The 20,867-nt window shown below is 44.2% G+C and overlaps 1 protein-coding gene across 1 annotated transcript in view; it reads right to left on the bottom strand.

The window, feature by feature from the left end:
• The window catches only part of LOC141445686 (laminin subunit alpha-1-like), a 59,735-nt gene that overhangs the window by 16,300 nt on the left and 22,568 nt on the right, over positions 1-20,867 (bottom strand). The window contains exons 10-23 of the mRNA XM_074111574.1: positions 19,685-19,946; positions 18,676-18,847; positions 16,935-17,144; positions 15,953-16,461; positions 15,475-15,711; positions 14,864-15,102; positions 11,410-11,636; positions 10,894-11,019; positions 9,224-9,382; positions 8,466-8,632; positions 7,988-8,002; positions 6,609-6,767; positions 5,438-5,592; positions 247-480 (exon numbers count right to left, since the gene is read on the bottom strand). Of these exons, the coding sequence (XP_073967675.1) occupies positions 247-480; positions 5,438-5,592; positions 6,609-6,767; positions 7,988-8,002; positions 8,466-8,632; positions 9,224-9,382; positions 10,894-11,019; positions 11,410-11,636; positions 14,864-15,102; positions 15,475-15,711; positions 15,953-16,461; positions 16,935-17,144; positions 18,676-18,847; positions 19,685-19,946 (2,871 nt within the window). The remainder of the gene's footprint in view (positions 1-246; positions 481-5,437; positions 5,593-6,608; positions 6,768-7,987; positions 8,003-8,465; positions 8,633-9,223; positions 9,383-10,893; positions 11,020-11,409; positions 11,637-14,863; positions 15,103-15,474; positions 15,712-15,952; positions 16,462-16,934; positions 17,145-18,675; positions 18,848-19,684; positions 19,947-20,867) is intronic.

Below are 20,867 nucleotides of genomic sequence, written 5' to 3'. Positions count from 1 at the left end.
AGATGACTCAGGTCTGAAATCGAGCTTAGCTCGCCATGTTTCGGGCTAACTCATAGCCCTTCTTCTCTTGTGCTGTTACTTCTGGTGTGCGCGTGTTGCAGCAGCCGCCGAGTCGCGTTGCTCCGGGAAGAAGGGCTACGAATCAGTCCGAAACATGTCGAGCTAAACTCGATTTATGACGTGAGTTTTCCGGGTCAATTTCATTAAATGTTGGTGATATCAAGATCAAAAGTGAGTGGCACTTACCTCTGGGTGCAGCCAGTGCAACGAGCCTCTGGCGGCTGCTGCATAAAGTTCCACAAGCCGATGCGTCTCTCGTCAAAGTACAGAGCGTGTACGCATCCCGGCAAGCCGTCGCCTTCCCCCCCCAGCCACAGCTTGGTGGCTTGCAGGCAGCCGTAGGGACCGGGGGTCGAGTTGGTGGCTGTTGAGGCGGGGCTGCCGGCGCGCTCCACTGTTAGCCGGAAGGTGTTCCATACTCTGGAAGGGTAAGGCTGGTCAACATATTTTTAAGGGGTTTTTTTTTACGAGCTGGCCCTTTCCGAGCTCCCTGAAATATATGCAGATTTTTTTTTATGTAGCCCGTAGTATGTCCCCCTGCTGGGCAAAGGCCTCCCCTGGGATCCGAGGAATGTGGCTTTAGGTATGTTTGGTGGCAGGTAAGTAAAACACCCTAATTGATTGCGTGTAGAAGAAGAAGAAGAGAGTTTATTTACAAAAATGATCTAATATATACAATATAAACAAAGCGCAACTAGTGCGAGGTTCCCGGAGGACAGAAACGTTCGCCGCGCTCTCGCTCTAAATGAGCGAGAGGATGCGTGAGCTATGCAACGCCCGGATCTCTCGCTCGCGTCTCTACAAAACTCCGCGCGGCATCGTCTTCGCTCTTTTCTGCGCGCGGCCGTCGAGGAGTGAACACGTCGTCGTAGCTCCGATGTACTTCGAGTGAAGCGTGTCTCCGCTCTCTGGAGTACGACGACGAAGATTCCTCGAGGCTTGAAGATGAAGATGTAGAAATACTGCGATGATCTTGTACGAGGAAAACAAACAAACTGTTCTTCTGAGAACAAACAAAACTGTCCTTCTGAGGACACACTCGATCTTATGATCGTGGTCTCTTGACAACAACGTCTCTTCATAAACGACGTCAATCACCTACAGGGTTCCCCTTCAAGCGAAGCGTACCGGCAGGCGGATAGTGCGGCCTCGGCGAGTGGTTCTGCTTGCGGTTGTTGTAGGTGTTGGGTTGTCGTTTCCTGGGTTTTGTTGTTGCAGGTTCTGGTTTTGTTGTTTCAGGTCGTTTGTTAGTTTTGTTGTTTGTTTTTCGCTCGTGCTCGATGTATTTTGCTTGTTGCAGATAGTCGGTGTTGTAGCTGTAGGTATAGGTATATCTTGCTCGGCGATCGTGTAGGCAGGTTTGAGTCGGTCTATTGAGATGATTGTTTGCCGGTTAGGTAATTGCAGGGTGAATATCTTGTTGTCTCGTTTCAGCACGCGGTAGGGTCCGTCGTAAGGTGCTTGTAGCGGCTTCTTTACGGCGTCTATGCGTACGTATACGTATTCACACGTTTGCAGGTCACGGTGTACGAATATCGGTTTCGTGTTGCTGTGTGGTTGTTTCGGCATCGGTCTTAGGTTGCGTATTGAGTCGCGCAGCTGATCGACGTAGGCGGAGTCTAGTGTGACGTCATCGCGGGTCGGTGATAAGAAATCACCGGGTAAGCGTACGTTGCATCCGTAGGTGAGTTGGGCTGCGCTTACACCGGTGTCACTTCGCATCGCGGCGCGTACTCCGAGTAGGACTGTAGGTAGCTCGTCGATCCAGCTTCTTGCGGTCTGCAGTCTTGCTTTTAACGCGGCTTTCAAAAATCGGTGCCAGCGTTCAATGATGCCGTTACACTGCGCATGGTATGGCGTTGTGCGCGTTTTTTCGATGCCGAGTAAGCGAGAGAGAGATGCGAATACTCGGCTTTCGAATTGGCGTCCTTGGTCGGTTGTTATTGTTGCTGGGCAGCCGAAGCGGGAGATCCAGCCTTCGTAGACGGCTTTGGCGACGTCTTCAGCTGAGATTTCGCACAGTGGGTATGCTTCGGGCCATCTTGTTGCACGATCGATCATTGTGACGAGGTAGCGATGACCGCTGGCCGCGGTAGGTAGCGGGCCAACGATATCGACGTGTACGTGCTCGAATCGCTCGGTTGGCGGGAAAATCGATGGTCGACTCGTTGTATGGCGCTGCACTTTAGCGCGTTGGCACTGTACGCATACTTTTGCCCACTTGCCGATGTCCGCGTTCATTGAGGGCCAAAAGTAGCGTTGCGCAATTAATTTTCGTGTAGTGTTGATTCCGGGATGACTGATATTATGTACTGCGTTAAATGCGATGCGACGGTGTTCTTCAGGTAGGTATGGACGTATATGTGGAGTTGAGGTTTCGCAATATATTTTGATGTTCGACGCGGGCAGGGTGACTTGCTTGATGGATAGGTTGCTCTGTAGAGTGAGTGCTTGTATGGTATCGCTGTCTCGCTCTTGAGCTTCTGCAAGTTGCTTGTAGTCGATTGGTGATGGACAAGTGATTGCTTCGACGCGTGATAAGGCGTCCGCGGCAGCGTTTTGCGACCCACTAACGTGACGAATGTCAGTGGTAAATTCGCTAATGAAAAGTAGCTGGCGGGTGCGTCTCGGTGATTCGCTGTTTGTACTTGTCTTTGTGTAGGCGAATGTTATCGGCTTGTGGTCGGTGAAAATGATTATTTCGCGTCCCTCGAACATCTTGCGGAAATGCTTGACAGCCATGTAGATAGCGAGTAGCTCTCGGTCGTAGGTACTGTAGCGTGTCTGAGCGTCGGTAAATTTCTTGGAAAAATATCCGAGTGGTTGCCACGAGTTGTTGACGTACTGGTTGAGAGCGGCTCCGGCTGTTTTGTCGCTGGCATCGCAGAATATGGCAAGTGTCGCATGGTGAGACGGATGAGCGAGTAAAGCGGCGGTTTTTATGCTGTCTTTACACGCTTCATACGCTTGCGTTGCTTCGGCGGTCCAGTCAATCTGCGTTTTGTCGCGTTTCTTGACATTGTGTAGATATTTATTTAGCGGCGCTTGAATGGTGGCGGCGTCTTTGATGTTTTCGCGGTAAAAATTGATCATACCGAGAAAACGTCGCAGCTCTTCCACTGTTTGCGGCTTCGGAAAATCGGTGATCGCTTGTACCTTGTCTTGAGGTGGTTGTATTCCTTCCGCCGAGACTTGATGACCGAGGAATTTAACGGTAGGCTGGCCGAAAACACACTTGGACGGGTTGATGGTGATGCCGTATTCTTCAAGTCGCTGTAGTACGGTACGTAGGTGTTTTCGGTGCTCTTCCTCGTCGTTTGATGCCACAAGTAGGTCGTCGACGAAAGGGAATACGAAGTCAAGTTCGCGCAGTACTTCGTGAATAAAGCGTTGGAAAGTCTGGCCGGCGTTCTTGAGACCTGGGCACATGCGCGGAAATTCGAAGAGTCCAAATGGGGTGATAATTGCAGTCTTCTCCACGTCTTGTTCGCTGACTGGCAGTTGCTGATATGCGCGATTGAGGTCGAGAGTGGAGAAAATTTGCTTCCCGGCGAGTTGGTAGGTGAAATCGCGTATGCGCGGTATGGGATACCGATCAGGCTTGGTAATGGCGTTGAGCCTTCGGTAATCGCCACACACGCGTAAGTCACCATTTCTCTTCGGCACGACGTGAAGAGGTGATGCCCAAGGGCTTTTGCTTGGTCTGCATAGGCCTTGTTGCATCATGTTCTGGAATTCTTTTTTCACGAGTTCGTAACGATGCGGTGCAATGGGGCGTGGCCTACAGTGAAGGGGCGGGCCAGTGGTTTCGATGAAATGTTCAACTGGATGTTTCGGCGATAATTTCATCGATGTCAGTCGAGTGGATCCAGGAAATTCGGCGAGGATGTTGTGGTACGCATCTTGCACGTCTATGCTGCGAACGGTAGGTATTTGCGCAGCGCAGATCTGTGCGTTTGTTGCGAGGTGCGTCTTGCCATCGATGAGTCTGCGGTGTTTAATGTCGACTATTAATTCGTGGAATTTTAGGAAATCGGCACCCAAAATCGGCTTCGACACGTCGGCGATGATAAATTTCCATCGGAACGATCTACGGAGGCTGAGGTCGAGATCGAGTGTCTTCTCACCATATGTAGGTATGACGGTGTTGTTGGCGGCGTAGAGTTGAAATGGCAGCGGTTGTTCACGTGAGCCTTTTCTTTTAGGTAGCACGGAGATGTTGGCTCCAGTGTCGACCAAAAAGGTGAGCTTCGTTTTCCTGTCGGTCACGAAGAGGCGGTGTGATGAGTCAAAAACGGCGGATTCCGCTGCAGCCAACGTTGCTGTTAGGTTTTCCGACGGCTTTGGTATGGGCTTGAAGCTGCAAGGTGGTGTGCAGTTCTTCGCGGACATGCCATCGCGATGGTGATGTTGGCAGTATGGCATGGGCGAGGTCTTGCTTCTTCGGTTTCTCGTCCGGAAACGGCGGCGAGGGCGACTGCTATGACTGCTGTCTGTTTCGGAGCGTAGCTCGACGATTTCTCGCTGGATTCTTCTTAACTCGTCGATGAGAAATTGCGTGTCGACGGTTGATGGATGTGGATGAGCTGGTGGCGGAGCTTGAGGCTTCAGTACGCCGGCTTCAGCTGCGGTGTGAGTCATCTTCAGAAAGTCGATGTTCTTCACGGGGTCACCACTTTAGGTATGTTTGGTGGCAGGTAAGTAAAACACCCTAATTGATTGCGTGTAGAAGAAGAAGAAGAGAGTTTATTTACAAAAATGATCTAATATATACAATATAAACAAAGCGCAACTAGTGCGAGGTTCCCGGAGGACAGAAACGTTCGCCGCGCTCTCGCTCTAAATGAGCGAGAGGATGCGTGAGCTATGCAACGCCCGGATCTCTCGCTCGCGTCTCTACAAAACTCCGCGCGGCATCGTCTTCGCTCTTTTCTGCGCGCGGCCGTCGAGGAGTGAACACGTCGTCGTAGCTCCGATGTACTTCGAGTGAAGCGCGTCTCCGCTCTCTGGAGTACGACGACGAAGATTCCTCGAGGCTTGAAGATGAAGATGTAGAAATACTGCGATGATCTTGTACGAGGAAAACAAACAAACTGTTCTTCTGAGAACAAACAAAACTGTCCTTCTGAGGACACACTCGATCTTATGATCGTGGTCTCTTGACAACAACGTCTCTTCATAAACGACGTCAATCACCTACATGGCCATAGGAGCAGAGGCAGACCCAAGAGGAGATGGCGGGACGACCTGAGCGCTTTTCAGTTCGGTTGGCTGGTGCCCAGGGTAGGGAAGAGAGACGGTGGAAAATATATGCAGATAAAACATAGTAATATGTTGCGTATGTGTATCAGCGAATTTTTTTTATATCGTATCGTACCTCTCAATGTCCACAGTATAAGTATTGTGGTCGGCGTCGTCATGTATCGGCTCCAACACCTCTGGATGTGTGACGTCGCCTACTCCGTCGCCAAGGTTCCAGGTCAAAAGGAACTTTCGGTTTAGCACCACCAGTTTCATGTAGGTCGGGGTTTCCTAGAGCAAATAGGAAAGGTTACTACGTGATAGGGATTTCAAATCCCAAAATCCTTACCTACTGCTAAGTCTATCTAGACATGAAAAAATGAAATTTGAGCGGTTGTTGTAAACGTAAATGTAAACCAGTAACTTTCTTACGAGAATTTAGTAAAACCCTGAAATTTCAATTCAAATGCAAGATGTAAAATTGTGTCTTATGTAATTTGCGAAGTGCGAATAAATATTTATATTTCTTAATTATATGCTACTTCTATAGCTATCGATCGTTTGTTGTTTTCGTGCCACTTCTCGGACAGGATTGCTAAATTTTGAATTAATACAGCCGTATTAATTAACACCGCTCCATTTACTCTCCAAACTATCCTATCGTGACGTCATTGCGACAAAAGTCCGAGGTTTACTAATAAACCATCCGGACGACCGGATTGCCAAGTGGTTAGAGAACCTGACTACGAAGTTTGAGGTCCCGGGTTCGATTCCCGGCCGCGGCAGATATTTGTATGAGTAATACGAATGTTTGTTCTCGGTTCTTGGATATTTAATCTGTATTTATCTATATAAGTATGTTTATCCGTTGCCTGGTCTCCATAGTACAAGCTTTGCTTAGTTTGGGATTAGGTTTGGGGTCAAGTGTCCCATGATATTTATTATTTACTAGTGTTTACTACCCGCGGCTTCGTACACGTAAATCATTAGAGTTGAAATTTCCGGATTTTTAAAAATTCGAGTGGGAATTACCGAAAATTAAATCGTGGTTTTCGTTGACGTTACATTAAAAACAATCATGTCAAATTTCATGACTCTAAGCCCAGCGGTTGTTGTTTCGAGAGATTTTATCCGTATCCCGTGGGAATATCGGAATAAACAGTAGCCTATGTTTTATTCCAGATGTCCAGCTATCTACATACCACATTTCATCCAAATCCGTCCAGCCAAGGAGTAACAAACATGCTCACTCACTCATAAACTTTCACATTTATAATATAAGTATGATAAGATTATCCTCTTGGTACCTTAGTGTCATCCAGTATATGCAGCAGCGGGCCGTCCCGGACGGCGACGTCGAAGGAGACGGCGAGTGCGGCGCGCGTCGCGGCCGGCGCGGCCCACGGCGCGGGGAACGCGCGCGCGCACCCCGCGCCGCGCGGCTGCGACGCCAGCGACACTGAGATCTAACGGAATAACGATCTATTTATTTAGAACCTCTTCATCATCATCATCATCATCCCAGCCTATATACGTCCCACTGCTGGGCACAGGCCTCCTCTCAGATCAAGAGGGCTTGGGCCATAGTTCCCACGCGGGCCCAGTGCGGATTGGGAACTTCGCACGCACCATGTTTCCTCACGATGTTTTCCATCACCGCAAAGCTCGTGGTAAATTTCAAATGTAATTCCGCACATGAATTTTGAAAAACTCAGAGGTGCGAGCCGGGGTTCGAACCCACGACCCTCTGCTTGAGAGGCGATAAGAAAACCTCTTCACCGCCACAAAACAAACGAAGTGCTCTGTACGCCAAAGAAAAACCAGCGACAAATCAACTTGATTCCACTGCAGAAGGATTAGTTTCGAGAATGTTGGTCATGTATAGATGACCGTGGGATTCGATTTGTAGCATTCGAACATGGCGGATGTAGATAATATCTAATTTTGCTATTTCTGTTTCTTTGGCTAGTTGAAGTAGGTAAGTATAATTTTGATAGTGTTTTATGCGGCGATTAACCTTAACAGTGAACAGTGACCACAAGATTCTATATTGCTCTCATGTCTGGCATTTTTTAATGCGCAAGTTGTCTCCGCGTGGTTTCTGGAATTTTACTATCAAGTTGCAAAAACTACAATCACCGTACAACGTCCCTCTCAAAGAGAGTTAACCTTGACACTGGCAAAATTGTCCTATTAATTAGGACAGAAAAGCCATATCTTAAAGGAGAAGAAGATAGATGGCCGTGGCGTGTGAAGCATTCCATTGGCTGTCATGACTAGACAGAGGACTGGGTGAAGAGGTTAATAAAAGGATCAAACCCTATACTACGAAGTGCAAAACTCGAACTTCATATCTTGCCGTCCCGCTGGCGCTAATGAGAGCGCTGGCGAGAGTGAGAGGGATGGTACGATACGAACTTCGATTTTAGAGTTTAGTAGTAGCCCCCTGGTTATACCACTCACTGACTATGATGTACCGAGTGGCATAAAATCTGGCCCTTAAATTTATGCAACAGTAGGTTGTATGTGCAGTGGACCAAATTTTGTGCTGCTGAGTATATTTTGTGTGAAAGATATCAGATTGTCTATAACACTGGATAGACGACATCCGACGACTTAATGATTCTGCCTCTGCATGAAGCTTATTGACACATGCCAGAGACACTATTGGCTAAGTTTGACTCACCGAGTCAGCAGCATGCTTCGCTCACGCTATCTTGTCAGCGAGCACGAAAAGGCTGAATTACATGGCTTTTAAAGCAGTTTCTTGTTCATACATTGGCTGTCAGAACATTATTGACTTAGTTTGACTCACCGAGTCAGCAGCATGCTTCGCTCGCGCTATCTTGTCAACAAGCGCAGAGAGGCTGGATCACATAGCGGTTACAGTACGATTACTTGGAGTTAGCACTTGACAGATGGGCGTGCCTTCAGTCAATTTTCAACTTTGACGTCATACAAATAAAATAGTTTTTACATAATCTGTAAACGTGGGTAGCGGTATACTAAAAATGGCTTTATTTGTATGACATCAAAGTTGGAAATTGACTGAAGGCACGCCCATCTGTCAAGTGTTAACTCGAATTAATCAAACTGTAAACCAGTTTCTTGTGTCTACTGTACAACATTATTGTGTAGAACATTGTTGATTAAGTTTGCCTCACCGAGTCAGCAGCATGCTTCGCTCGCGCTATCTTGTCAGCGAGCGCGGAGAGGCTGGGCCGCATGGCGTTGGAAGCTGTCTCGTGGTCGCGCGCCCTCGCCGCTGCGGCCGCTGCCAACGCCTCAGCTGTTTCAGCGCCGCGCAGCATGTTGCCGCGGATTTGAGATACTGCGAGGTGATTAGGAGTACAATAATTAGTGTATTTTTAAAGAGCCAAGTTGTAATTTTGGTGGCAAAGAAATCAATAAAATTTATATGTGCGATCTGCATCCTACCGACTGCGCCATTGAAAAGCGATTAACGATAAATAAAAGTTTTTATTCTTTTATACTCATATTCCTTACAACATGTATCGTTATTATGCACACCCGTGCCAAATCACCATCATCATCAGTCGTCAAATCATAGCATTCTAATACTACGAGCATGAAACTGACAGGGTGTTACCAAAGTTCAATTTTTGTCTTTTTAATGGAACTCTAACTCTAACTTTCACACACACGCACGCACGCACGCACGCACGCACGCACGCACGCACGCACGCACGCACCCACACACACACACACACACACACACACACTATATACAATAAATTGTACGTATACGGGGGGGGGGGGTGTTACTATCTGTTACTAGCTATGACACAGTTTTAAACTTTTTCAAGTGGCATCGTTTTCTCACTTTTTAGTGTATTACCAGTGCTATTGTTCCAAGTGAAGAATATTATTATTATTATAATTATGTAAGAGCTTGTCTCACTGTGTTCCTGCGCAGCCCCGAGCGCGGTGTCCCCGTGCCGCTGCAGTTCGGTGAGCTGTCGCCGCAGCGCGTAGCGCACGCGCCGCCGGATCTCGCTCGCCTCGTCGTAGAGCACGCGCGTCGTCGCGAACACTCGGTCGGCTTGCTCGTTGGCGGCGGCTGGAAAATACCCGATTACATCCTCGTTCTTAAAAAGTTACTGACTCGTGACTAATTGATTGATAAATGAACTAGAATATTTTTATCACACCTCTTCTTCAGAAAAGTAACATTTCCTCCCTGACGAAAGGGAGCAAAGTGCAACTTTTTTGTTGAAGGCTTTTCTAAGTGTTTTATTGCAAATGCAATTTTTTGAAGTTGATAATTGTAAAGCCACGCCATTTTCTATGCTGTTTGTTTTTTAATTATATTTAGATTTTTTTTTTTAAGTTTCTTACTGTTCTGTCTGAAAAGTTGTATGAGCCACTCGGGAGCAAAATTACTTTCATCTTGGGCGTTAACACTTGAATCCCTCATTACGCTCAGGATTTTATTGTAGAATCCTTCGCTACATTCTGGATTCAGTGTACGCCCTCGCCGTAAATACACCATTTTGCTCCCTTGTGACACAAATAACTGTATACTCCGCCTTTCCGCTTCCAACCATGCACCACATCATAGAGATGGAGAAGCAAGAGTCGTTACGAAGCTTTGCCTTTGACACCAAATCCTCTCTCCACATAAAATAAATATTCGTATACTTTGGCAACGGATATGTGCTTGAGTGGGGTAGCTTTGAAGATGAACTGGTCAGTTTGAAACGCGTTAGAATTTCGTGTGATGTTTGCGATAGTTGAGCCGGAGTGATAATATATAAAAACAAATTGGTTTATAAGAAAAAAGTGCAAGTAGACATTATATACAACGTTAGGAATTATAAAAAACATAGTAAACAAAATTAAATCCTACCAAATAATTCAACGGAAACGAGAAGTGCTAATTACTTAAACTTTAAACTCGATTTGCCAAAATTCACGATTTTTGAGTTAAGACCGTTTATTACTAAGCATGCGATTATAATAAATCATGTATGTGGAACAGGAGGACGGTTTCAGCTTGTAACTGTTCTGACATAAGGGTTTTTATTTGCCCATTCATTGTGCAGCCGAAACTCTCGCCGCTCGGTAGCACATGCATGAACGGTTAACAACGGTCTATATACACAGTAGTACCTACAAGAAAAATCGTGTAAGTTACAATGCCGAGCTCGATTGACCACTACAAACTCGTTGGCTTTACGGCCTTGCAATGAAAAGCAAGTTGCATGATTTTTCTTACATATCAAAGCGCCGCCACATAAGTATACTCGGAATCATTTTTTTAATTCTGTACGCACAGGCCACCATGCGGAATTCCGAATCGGAGAAAACTTCGGACGGAAAACTACTGGTTGTATGTGGTAGGTCCATAAATTTGTATAGATTTACTGCGTTCGGAATTCCGTTTCAAAATTTCGAGTGTAGGTATGACCGGCGCCACACTCGACGGAACGCCAATACATGTTATTGCGTATAAATTACAAATAGCGGGCACACTACGCGGAAGATCGGTCGTTCCGCGTAGTATGCAATCCGCAACGGAATCCGCGACGGAATTTCCGTCAAGTGTGGCGGCTCTAAAACGGGTCTTACCTATGGTCTGTGCCACTCGGGCGCTGGGCCGCACGCCCAGGTCGCGCTCCTGCCAGCCGAGCCCGCGCAGCACCACGCTCACGGAGTCAGCGCCGCGGCGCAGGTGCTCCAGCTGACGACGGAGTTCTGGAGGCAACATATGGAGCCTTTAGCAACATTACACTTTAATACTGGTAGTCTAAGTCCTTATTTTATTTTAGCAAGTGGCCTTCTTTCTGGCTTTGGTAACACCAATTCCGATAATTTTAGACATTCATATCTTCCTTATCAAATGTAAACACGATCCGGTAAGTAGTTGAAGCAAACAAACATACTCCGAGTCGCGTTTATAATATTGGTTGCAATTAAGATGAACTTCACTTATTCATCAAGACATCCTCTCTTCTGAAGACTATTTGGTCTTCAATGCCTGTTTAATCTTTATAGCAGTGACCATAACCAGCTCTCATCCCGTAGGTTGTAGACTCGGTATGAAAAGAAAGTGCTTCAAACCAACTGATGCTATACTAAACTAACCTTCAGCCTTGTTCATCACAACAGTCCCTCGTTTCTTCAGCTCCTCCGAAGCCTCCTTAGCTTTATCAGCAGTAGACATCATGGGTCCCATCTCGGCGGCAGTGGAAGCGGCGGTGGCGGCTGCGTACGCGTTGGCGGACGCGTTTCGGACGGTGTCGGCTACTTCCGACCACGCTCGGGCGGCGGTAACGCCGGCAGAGGCAAGCGCACGAGTTCCAGCGAAGAGGCTGATGAGAAAAATCAGAGGTATTTTATGAGAACTCAAATTCAGCATAATCATGATGCCATGGCCCTTACCCTGAAGTCATTATCATCATCAGCCGAAAGACGTCCACTACTGAACAAAGGCATCCTCCTTAGAACGCAACAATGAACGAGAACTCGCCAAATGCATCCAGGTGCTACCCAGGAGTAGTAAATATCTATTCTGCTTTATACGCTTCCACAAACTGTTCAAATTAAAACATAAACAAAGACGAAAAGCTTCACGGAACTTCTCAAAACATAAACATCACCATCATGATCATCATAACAGCTCTTAGCGACACCTCCTACGTATACTGGTACAAGTGCATAATCATAAATTTACAGGAGAGCTGTTCAAAGGTTCCAAAACCTGTAACTTTCTCATTTGATGATATAACTTTTCAAAATTTTGCATTGGTTCCAAAGAAAATATTTGCTTTCTACCTGTATTCATGGAATTTTGATTTTTTTTATAGTTTTTGAGAAAATTGCAGATACACTACTATACGCGTATTTTACATCTTTTAGTTGTGCGGTATACTGAGCTAATTATCACTTGCTCCAGTATACGGCGTAATGCGTAGATTACTGATCTAACGATATTTTTATATTGTATATGAATTTTTAGATGAAATACTTATATGGCTTGCAATGAACAATAAAACAGATGCTCTTTTACCTTCATCTATTGATTTATAAACGTTTTTATCACTTGCATCATTATACGCTAACATTAGCATGCCACTTGTACCAATATACCGCTACTAATGTTTTAAACGTGCTATACAAAATACAGGAATATACCTTTATAAAAAACCTCACTTGAAATAGAAATGGTTTTATTAAGAAAAGTAATTGTATTAAGTGCTTTAAATTAATGGAAGCACATTCAATGGATTCGTATTCCTGTTCCAATGTGTACTCATATTTTATTGTGAAAGGTTCCTCATGTGATACATATATCGCATCGCACCCATTTGTATCCACATAACGGTTTAGCTTTTTGTGCCTCTTCAGGGTTCCGTACCCAAAGGGTATAAACGGAAACCCTACTACTTTATACTACTTCGCTGTCCGTCCGTCTGTCACCAGGCTGTATCTCATGAACCATGATAGTTAGACAGTTGAAATTTTCACAGATTATGTATAACTGTAGTCGATATAATATATATATATATATATAACAAAAATAGATCAGAATAAATATTTAAGGGGGCCCCCATGCAACAAATTTTTTTTTTTGCCATTTTTTTGCTAATCCTAATGAAGTTGTATGGATGGTACGGAACCCTTCGTGCGCGAGTCTGATTGGCACTTTGCTTAAGACAAGCTTTGACATGAAATATTGAGTCAAAGTCAAAATATCTTTATTCAATTTAGATTGTAACAAGCACTTATGAATGTCAAAAAATTTACCACCGGTTCGTAAAAACCTCTGTTGAGAAGAGTCTGGCAATAAACCTAGGTATATTTTGTACACAGATTTACAATCATATTTTAGTGATATCTATATGTCGGCGGCCGATCGTAAAATCCGCCAGATCACGAAATTCCTAGGCATATCGTGAAACGCCGCCATTTCATGATATGCCTAAACGTTGGCCAGGCATATCACGATGTGCCTGAGAAGTAATACGGCAGATCGATTAGAGCAACGCATTCGTCGATATTCACAAGTATTTAACACAACTACATATTTTAAAACAGTTCTCAATTCGCTATTTGGAGTAAGCACTCGCCAATGCGGATCGGAATTATTTCCAAATTTCCCTATCCATGATATAATCATTAATTTTAATAATACGCCTTATATATTAATGTCTTCTTGACAATAGATTTAAATTTTGTGTCTGTTTCTGAGTCTTGGGAAACTTCTATAACTTCATACGGTTTACCCGTTTTCGCCATATACATAGCCAGGTACCATTTCTTAGGTGTGTATAAAAAAATGTGTATAGGGTGTTATTAAAACCCTGTACTATACTTTAAATCACATTAGGGCTACTAATTACTAATATGATCCAAGTAGAAAAATACTGTGATTCGAAAAAAAAAGTTTTGTATGGAAGTGGAGTCGCAAGAAGACTTTCTAATTTCGATGTTTTCCCACTTATATCGTATTAGTAATCAGTAGCCCTAATACAGTATAGACCGAGACCGAGATGAGTGGCGAGCAATGCAGGATGCCTACACTCAGCATTGGGTGGCTATGGGCTGAAGAAGAAGAGAATACAGTATAGTACCGGATTTTTTTTATCAACCTGTAGGTATATTGAAATTTACTGTTCTCATTTTAATTAAAGCATGCATGCCTTCGCCTTCTTTTTGGGGATGCTCAACTACCAAAATGCAATGTAATACTGCAATGTTATATTTCTAGCACGCGTACATGTAGGTATAGCCGAGGAAATTGAATCACGTACTGGTACTGGGGTGGAACCGTTGTACTACCAATGTTATGTTGACATCCCATACATTTGCCAAAGAAATCATAGCGAAATAGATCACGAAAAGGTTTCACATTGGATTTAGTTTTCATGACTGTCTATGAGAAATACGGCTATTGTGGTCTTGCCAAACCAAAACATGTTTTTTTTTATATATACTATCAAATTATGTGCTCGTAGAACAGTTTAAACGGTCCGCACGCAGCGACGGCTAGCGCGTACACTGAGGCAACTGCCAGTTACACTCGACTTCCCCGGCCCCGCGACAATATCGGTGCCGCGTATAGTGGTGCATGTCGGTTGCCTCAGTATACGTTGTACCGATTAGCAAAACGGTGTTAGATGCATTCATATACGTCACTTTATTTCCAAAACTAATAGGAATATCCGTCCAAATTTTTTGTGGTAGGTAAATAAGGAAATATTAATGACAAAATTGCAAAAAACTAACAATCAGAAATTTGTCACTTGTACCAGTATACGTAGGAGGTATCGTTAGGACGTCCACTGTTTGACCGATAGATCTCCAGATGCTTCGGTTGGAAGCGAGCTGCGTCAGCCGTGAACCTGCGGCTTTAACCAAGTCATCCATCCATCTCGTTAATCGTTTCAACAAATACAATTAAGATCTATTCCAGGCCAGAGTGAATGGCTATTACTGGACTAGTGAGTTACATCTTCAGCCTCATGTAGCAACTATGAGAGTTAAGAGTAAAAAAAAATTGGAAAAGAACAAGTTTGCTGTTATGAGTAATCGTCACCTTTTGTACTCCCTCGCTTTGACTCCCAACTCCTGCACATGTCTTTCGACGGGATTCAAGAACTTCTCCTTATAGGCTGGTGTTAGGTTATAGAGGATGCCTTCTTTCTCCTCCGCTGCCAAGGTTAGGGCTTCAAGCTCAGCCGTGAGAGCTGGTAACGAAAGGGCCAAGGTTTCCGAGTGGAGGATGGCGGCTGTCGCGTCTTCGGTTAGTGTGTTGTTTGATAGGGTTTGGACGTCCTGAAAAATCATCATGACTGGTTAAAAGCTTCGTGTGGGTTCCTTTGAGTGAAATCTTAAGCCAGAGTTTGAGTTTGTGAATCGCAAGCGTTCGTGCTAAACGTACGGCCTCTGGGCCCATATTGTCTATCATTTGGAATCTCAGTCGCTTTCATCGCGCCTTTTTGGGAAACGCTACAGGCTGAGGGTAGAAAGAGATGGTGAATGCGATTGCGAGTGTTTGCTTGTTAGACAATACGCCCCAACAGTGTATTCTGCAGTGCCTCTAGGAACGATACGTTGACAAATTTGTGGCCTCTACCAGCTCTGTAAACTCTATCAGCTCTGGTTTTGCTCTGGCAGATTCACAGCCTTTACAAAGCAAAAGTTTACCTCTAACACAAGTCGGCATCTCAGTCCCACGTCCCTCGCCGCAGCCATCCGTGGTCGTGCGTCCCTCTCCAGCGCGGCGACCCTGTCCCCCACGCTCCACACGACATCGGCTAACTTCGGCAAGTCTTCGGCTCGCTCGTGCCACGACTCGGCGGAAGCTTGGAGGTTGCGTAGGCGCCGATAAGCGTCATCTACGCTGTAGTTTAGCTCTTGGATGGCTGTTGATTGGACATTCGCCTGGAATGAAGAAAGTTTTAGTGAGACAGCTGAGTGAGTTTTAATTTCTAAATGAAATGATAATTTTACTCATATTTACAAAGAAATTTGTAGAAAAGTAAACCCATAGCATAGAGTACTATACTTTACTGGTACTGAGATCTCATCAGAAAACTTAGGGAGATTAGAAGTTAGTAAAGCAACGAAATTAGTTTAAATCAAGCAGAATTTATCAAACAGTGATAGCAAAATGGTAACTTACAGCATCATGAACATCATTGGCACTCGAAATAAAATCGACCAGTTTCACATCCTTAATATTCCTCAAGAGATGGCGCGCTTCCTTGATCGCCTTGTGAGCTCCCAAATGCTTTTCTCCCCTCGCAAAATCATCCAAAATGGCCACCTGTTCTCCCAACCTCTGCCTTTGTTTTAACGCTTCTTCCAACCAGCTCATGCTTTCTAAACTAAGGAACTTTGCCATTTCTTCTTTTCTTAAAGCATCTTCCTTTAAACTGTATACTTGAGTGAAAACATTGTGCTCTTTGGCTTCTAAGTTGCTTAATTCTTGCTCCAGTCTTCTGGAATGTTCTAGGTCTTTCGTCAGATGGCGTAACGTGTTATGTAATAAGGATGTGTTGTGAGCGAACTCGCGTAATGCTGGGTACGGTTGGGGAATCCGGCTTAGTTCGGTTAGGTCGGCGCGAGAGTTGAGTTCCGAGGTTAGGTGCTCGATGGAGTCCAGAAGGGTAAGAGTGCAGTTGTCACAAGCTGTGGAACAATATAACTAATTTTTATTATCTGTGGATAATACTTCAGGCTATGTAACAATGATAGGCGAATTATAAACGCTTTTATACGATACTGAGTGCAAATTTTTACAGTCACGTTACTCAAATGAGTATATGGCTTTTAAGCCACTCAATATTTTTTTATCTCGATATTAGACTACTCAGTTTTAAGAAATATTTTTTCAACCCAGGACCATGCAAGAGGCCCTTAATTTTAGTCCCCAACCGAAAAAGTCGGCTGTTATAAGTTTGACGCCAACATCTGTGGCATCGTAGCTCTCAAACGGATAGATCGATTTCGATGCTTTTTACATGACGATTACAATAACCTAAGCAACTTATAAAAGATGAAAAATCATTGACATTGTCATTACAAAATTCAACAATTCAAAAGAGCCTTTTTTATTATTATTTTTTATTTTATTTTATTTATTAGTAGTTTTTCGAACTCACCCCGACACCCTCCCCCGTCCATCCAGAGTCTGGGCTCCTTGCACTGGTCGCACTTGGCGCCAGTCGCGAACTCCCGGCAGCGGCAGCGTCCGCGCGCGTCGCAGAGCGGCGAGAGCGCGCCGGCCGCGTCGCACGCGCACGCTACGCACGCGCCGTCCGCGCCGCGGTAGTATGCGGCGGCGCAGGACTCGCATTCGGGGCCGGCGTAGCCTGAACGAAACGGAATCATTATCATCATAGTCTATCTTAGGGATCACCAATCAATTAGTTTCTTCGGTCCGTTTCTACTTGAGTTTATTAAGAGCGTTTATATACCTGCTAAGCTGGCAACGTTGCATTTTTGTTAGTTTTTCTCGATTATTCCATAAAAAAATTATGAAAATTAAAAATGTGGTCTGATAGAACTCTTCTTAATATATAAGTATGTGTCTACTCCAATAAATTAATTATTCGTTATCTATAGACTTTTATTTTCTTTAAAAACCGTTAATAAACGTTAATTCGTTTTTAAAGAATATAAAAGTATATCACGAATAATTATTGGATTACACACATTAACTTATATGTTAAGAAGAATTCTATCAGACCACATTTTTAATTTTCATTATTTTTTTATGGAATAATCGAGAAAAACTAACAAAAATGCAACGTTGCCAGCTCAGCAGGTATAAACGCTGTTAAGGTAAAGTTCATGGTAAACTTCAGATGTAATTTCGCATATAACCTGCGGCCTTTGTATAACCCAACATTCCAGAATTCAAAAGCGGTATCATTTTACTTTAATAGCACATTAATAGTAGGAGCAGTCTATTCAAGTGCGGATAGAACCTTCAAACAGTTACTACGTTCAAAGTCAAAGTCAAAGTCAAAATATCTTTATTCAATTTAGGCTACAACAAGCACTTATGAATGTCAAAAAAAATCTACCACCGGTTCGGAAAAACCTCTGCTGAGAAGAATCCGGCAAGAAACTCAACGAGGTATATATATATTTTTTTTTAAAACAGATTTACAATATTATTAAATGACATGTATACATCACAAGTATTTAACACAACTTTATTTTTAACACAGCTTTATTTTTAACACAGTAGGTTCGCTATTTGAAGGGATCGCTAATGCGGATCGGAATTATTTCCAAATATCCCTGTCCATGATATAATTACTATTTTATTTTATTTTGTTATGATATAATTATGATTTAATAACGTTAACACTAAAGCCATAGAAGTAAATACTTAATACTCGTAGGTACCTTATCATCCTTAACAATCTTTTATAATATTGTTAGCATTTCACTTGAATAGTCCATGAGAGCCGACATTGTAAAGAAAGAAAGAACGAAAGAAAGAAAGAAAGAAAACATTTATTCGTGACAACATTGTAAGACCGGATAAGAAAAAAATGTTATGTATGTCACAAAATAGTCTCAAATCAGCAATCTAACCGGTCTTGCGAACGGCGCTGGTATTGGTATTACATTGTGGCCTGGAGTCGTCGCTACAGTGTGGGGGTGAATGGTACTTGGGGGTTTTCAGAAAAAAATGGTCCCGTTTTGTCTTATCCTTAATTTTCCTTACAAAATGTATGGTTAACAGCGTCACAAAACTGACAATTAAAAGTGAGACACTTTTTTTATTGCTTAAATCGATAGTGCTCGTTATTCTGAGCAGAAATAACCCAGAATTTGCTAGGTTTAAAAAAAAGTACGGTACACTTTTTTCTGAAAATGCCCACTTACCAGGTTTGCACAGGCATTGCAGCCGTCCCTGCTGCAATGCGCAGGCGGCTGCGAAGTTCCTCGCGCGCGAGGGGCACGGGCACGGCTGGCAGCCGCCCGCCGCCTCCGGCGCGCCGTGGTGGCCCTCCGCGCAGCGGTCGCAGCGCGGCCCGCCCGTGCCGCCTGTGCAGTTCTACAGAAAGGGACACACAGTTTGATTGTTACTTCTTTATCAAAAATACAAACGGAGACATGGATGCCCAGAAAAACCAGAAAAAGCGCCCAGCGCTGGGAATCGAACCCAGGTCCTCAGCAATCCGTGCTGCGTGCTATAACCCCTACACCACCGCTGGACAGGAGTCTAGACACCAATTTCTCCTATGCACACATAACTATATATACTGTAGTCTTTGCACACATATCTCAGGTTGCTTTTTTCCACTACGTTACTTAGCAACAGCACTAGCGACATCTATGTTTTGCTCTCATCGAGAGACGTCAGATTCTTTTGGAACTATCCGCTCACCCAGACAAGAAATGTCGCTACCAAGCAATCAAATTATGATTGGTTTTTTGGAGTCTTACTTCTTTACCAAATGTCTCCATTACTGAAGGTCGGCAGTCAGTTTTTACAATAATGACTAAAAAAAAGACTTTCTGCCAAGTTTCTCGCGGCGCATTCTTCCTGGCAATGATGGTCTTTCCAAAAGCGCTAGTAGTAGGTATAAAAAAGTGACATTTAAAAGAGCCTTTTGTGGCCCTTTTGCAGAATAAACGATTTGATTTTGATTTCTTTTTCCTCGTCCATTGCATTAAAGGAAACAAAACTATTATAAATGCAGCTGATTTTCTAAATTTTTTTAGGTCTCATGGTCAGAATGTCAAAGAATGATTATCTGATCATATCACCTGATGACATCATTTAAAAAAAAACTGCTCTGTCTCTTTTGGCCTTTGAAGACATTCAATGCCAAATGGACTCTTTCTCCAGTCAAGTTGGTTATTCTTCAAACTCACTGTTCAAACTCACCAAGCAATGTCCAGTATCAGGATCGCAGCTCGTAGCCCGTCCGTTGCAGTTGCACGGCTGAGCTTCCCCCTCCAGCCGTATGACGATGGTGCCCGACACGCTGTCCAAATGGACCTTCGTCGGCGGCATCCAGAAGCCCACCGCGGGCTCGTGGCAGGACGGCGCCGAGTACCCGGCTGGACAGGAACAGAGCTCCACGCCAAGGGCTGGCTCGGAGCGGCTGAAGCCTGGGATGGCTGTGTCCAAAGATACATTGAGGAGTCTGGAAGAAATGAAAAGATTTGGATTATGTTTTGAGCAGATCACGTGTATCTGGGAAGTAGCTGTTGTCAATGTTCACTAGTATGTAGTGTAGCTCCTCCCCCGCGGACCGGGAGACGAGCTGTCGGTAGGCCTCTAATAAGATAGAGCGACGACCTGGTTAAGATCGCGGGATCGCGGTGGATGCGGAAAGCACAAGACCGGTCTGAGTGGAGAGCCTTGGGGGGAGGCCTATGTCCAGCAGTGGACGTCTTTCGGCTGACATGATGATGTAGTGTAGCTTACCAAATCAACGCTACAGGTGTCTTTGTTATATTGTGTATGTGTATGTGCGTTGTTATAAGCTGTATCAGCGATTTACAACCAGGTAACGAAGCTCTATTGTGACTTCAAGGAGGATTTGCTTTGACGTCATTGTTAATTCTTCTTGTTTACTCATTCTAATTTATTCTATTTGTCAACAAAAAATTACAGCATTACAGTTAAACACCAATGCGCTGTAAAATTCAAATTATACAAAACAAAAAGACATATAAAATACACACACAAAAATTACATACAAGAAAAAAACGAATTAGGGATTTTTGACAGTCGTGTTCGTCGCTACCCTAAAACGTCGGAACACCACACCCTCTGGCCAGAAGTCGGAGCACAGGAACATCTGCTGGTGCTTGGCAGGCACTTGGAGTCTAAATGAGCTGAAATTGTTAGCCCTTTGAGACTCGAGCGGGAGGATGGAAAGCTCTAGATCTAATGTCATTGTTTCAGCCGTATGACGATTTAGTCTTCAAGTCATAATGTGTCAGTCATCTGGTAATGCTGTATCTGTATCAGCCATCATCTGTGTCTGTTGTTGAGCCAGGTTTTCTCAGTCATTGAATCAAATCATGTCGTCGCGTCGGATTAAATTGTATAAGCCGTA

Source organism: Choristoneura fumiferana, chromosome 3 (assembly GCF_025370935.1).
Source record: "Choristoneura fumiferana chromosome 3, NRCan_CFum_1, whole genome shotgun sequence".
In the NCBI taxonomy this organism is placed as follows: Eukaryota; Metazoa; Arthropoda; class Insecta; order Lepidoptera; family Tortricidae; genus Choristoneura; species Choristoneura fumiferana.
This window is presented reverse-complemented; position numbering and strand designations above follow the sequence as displayed.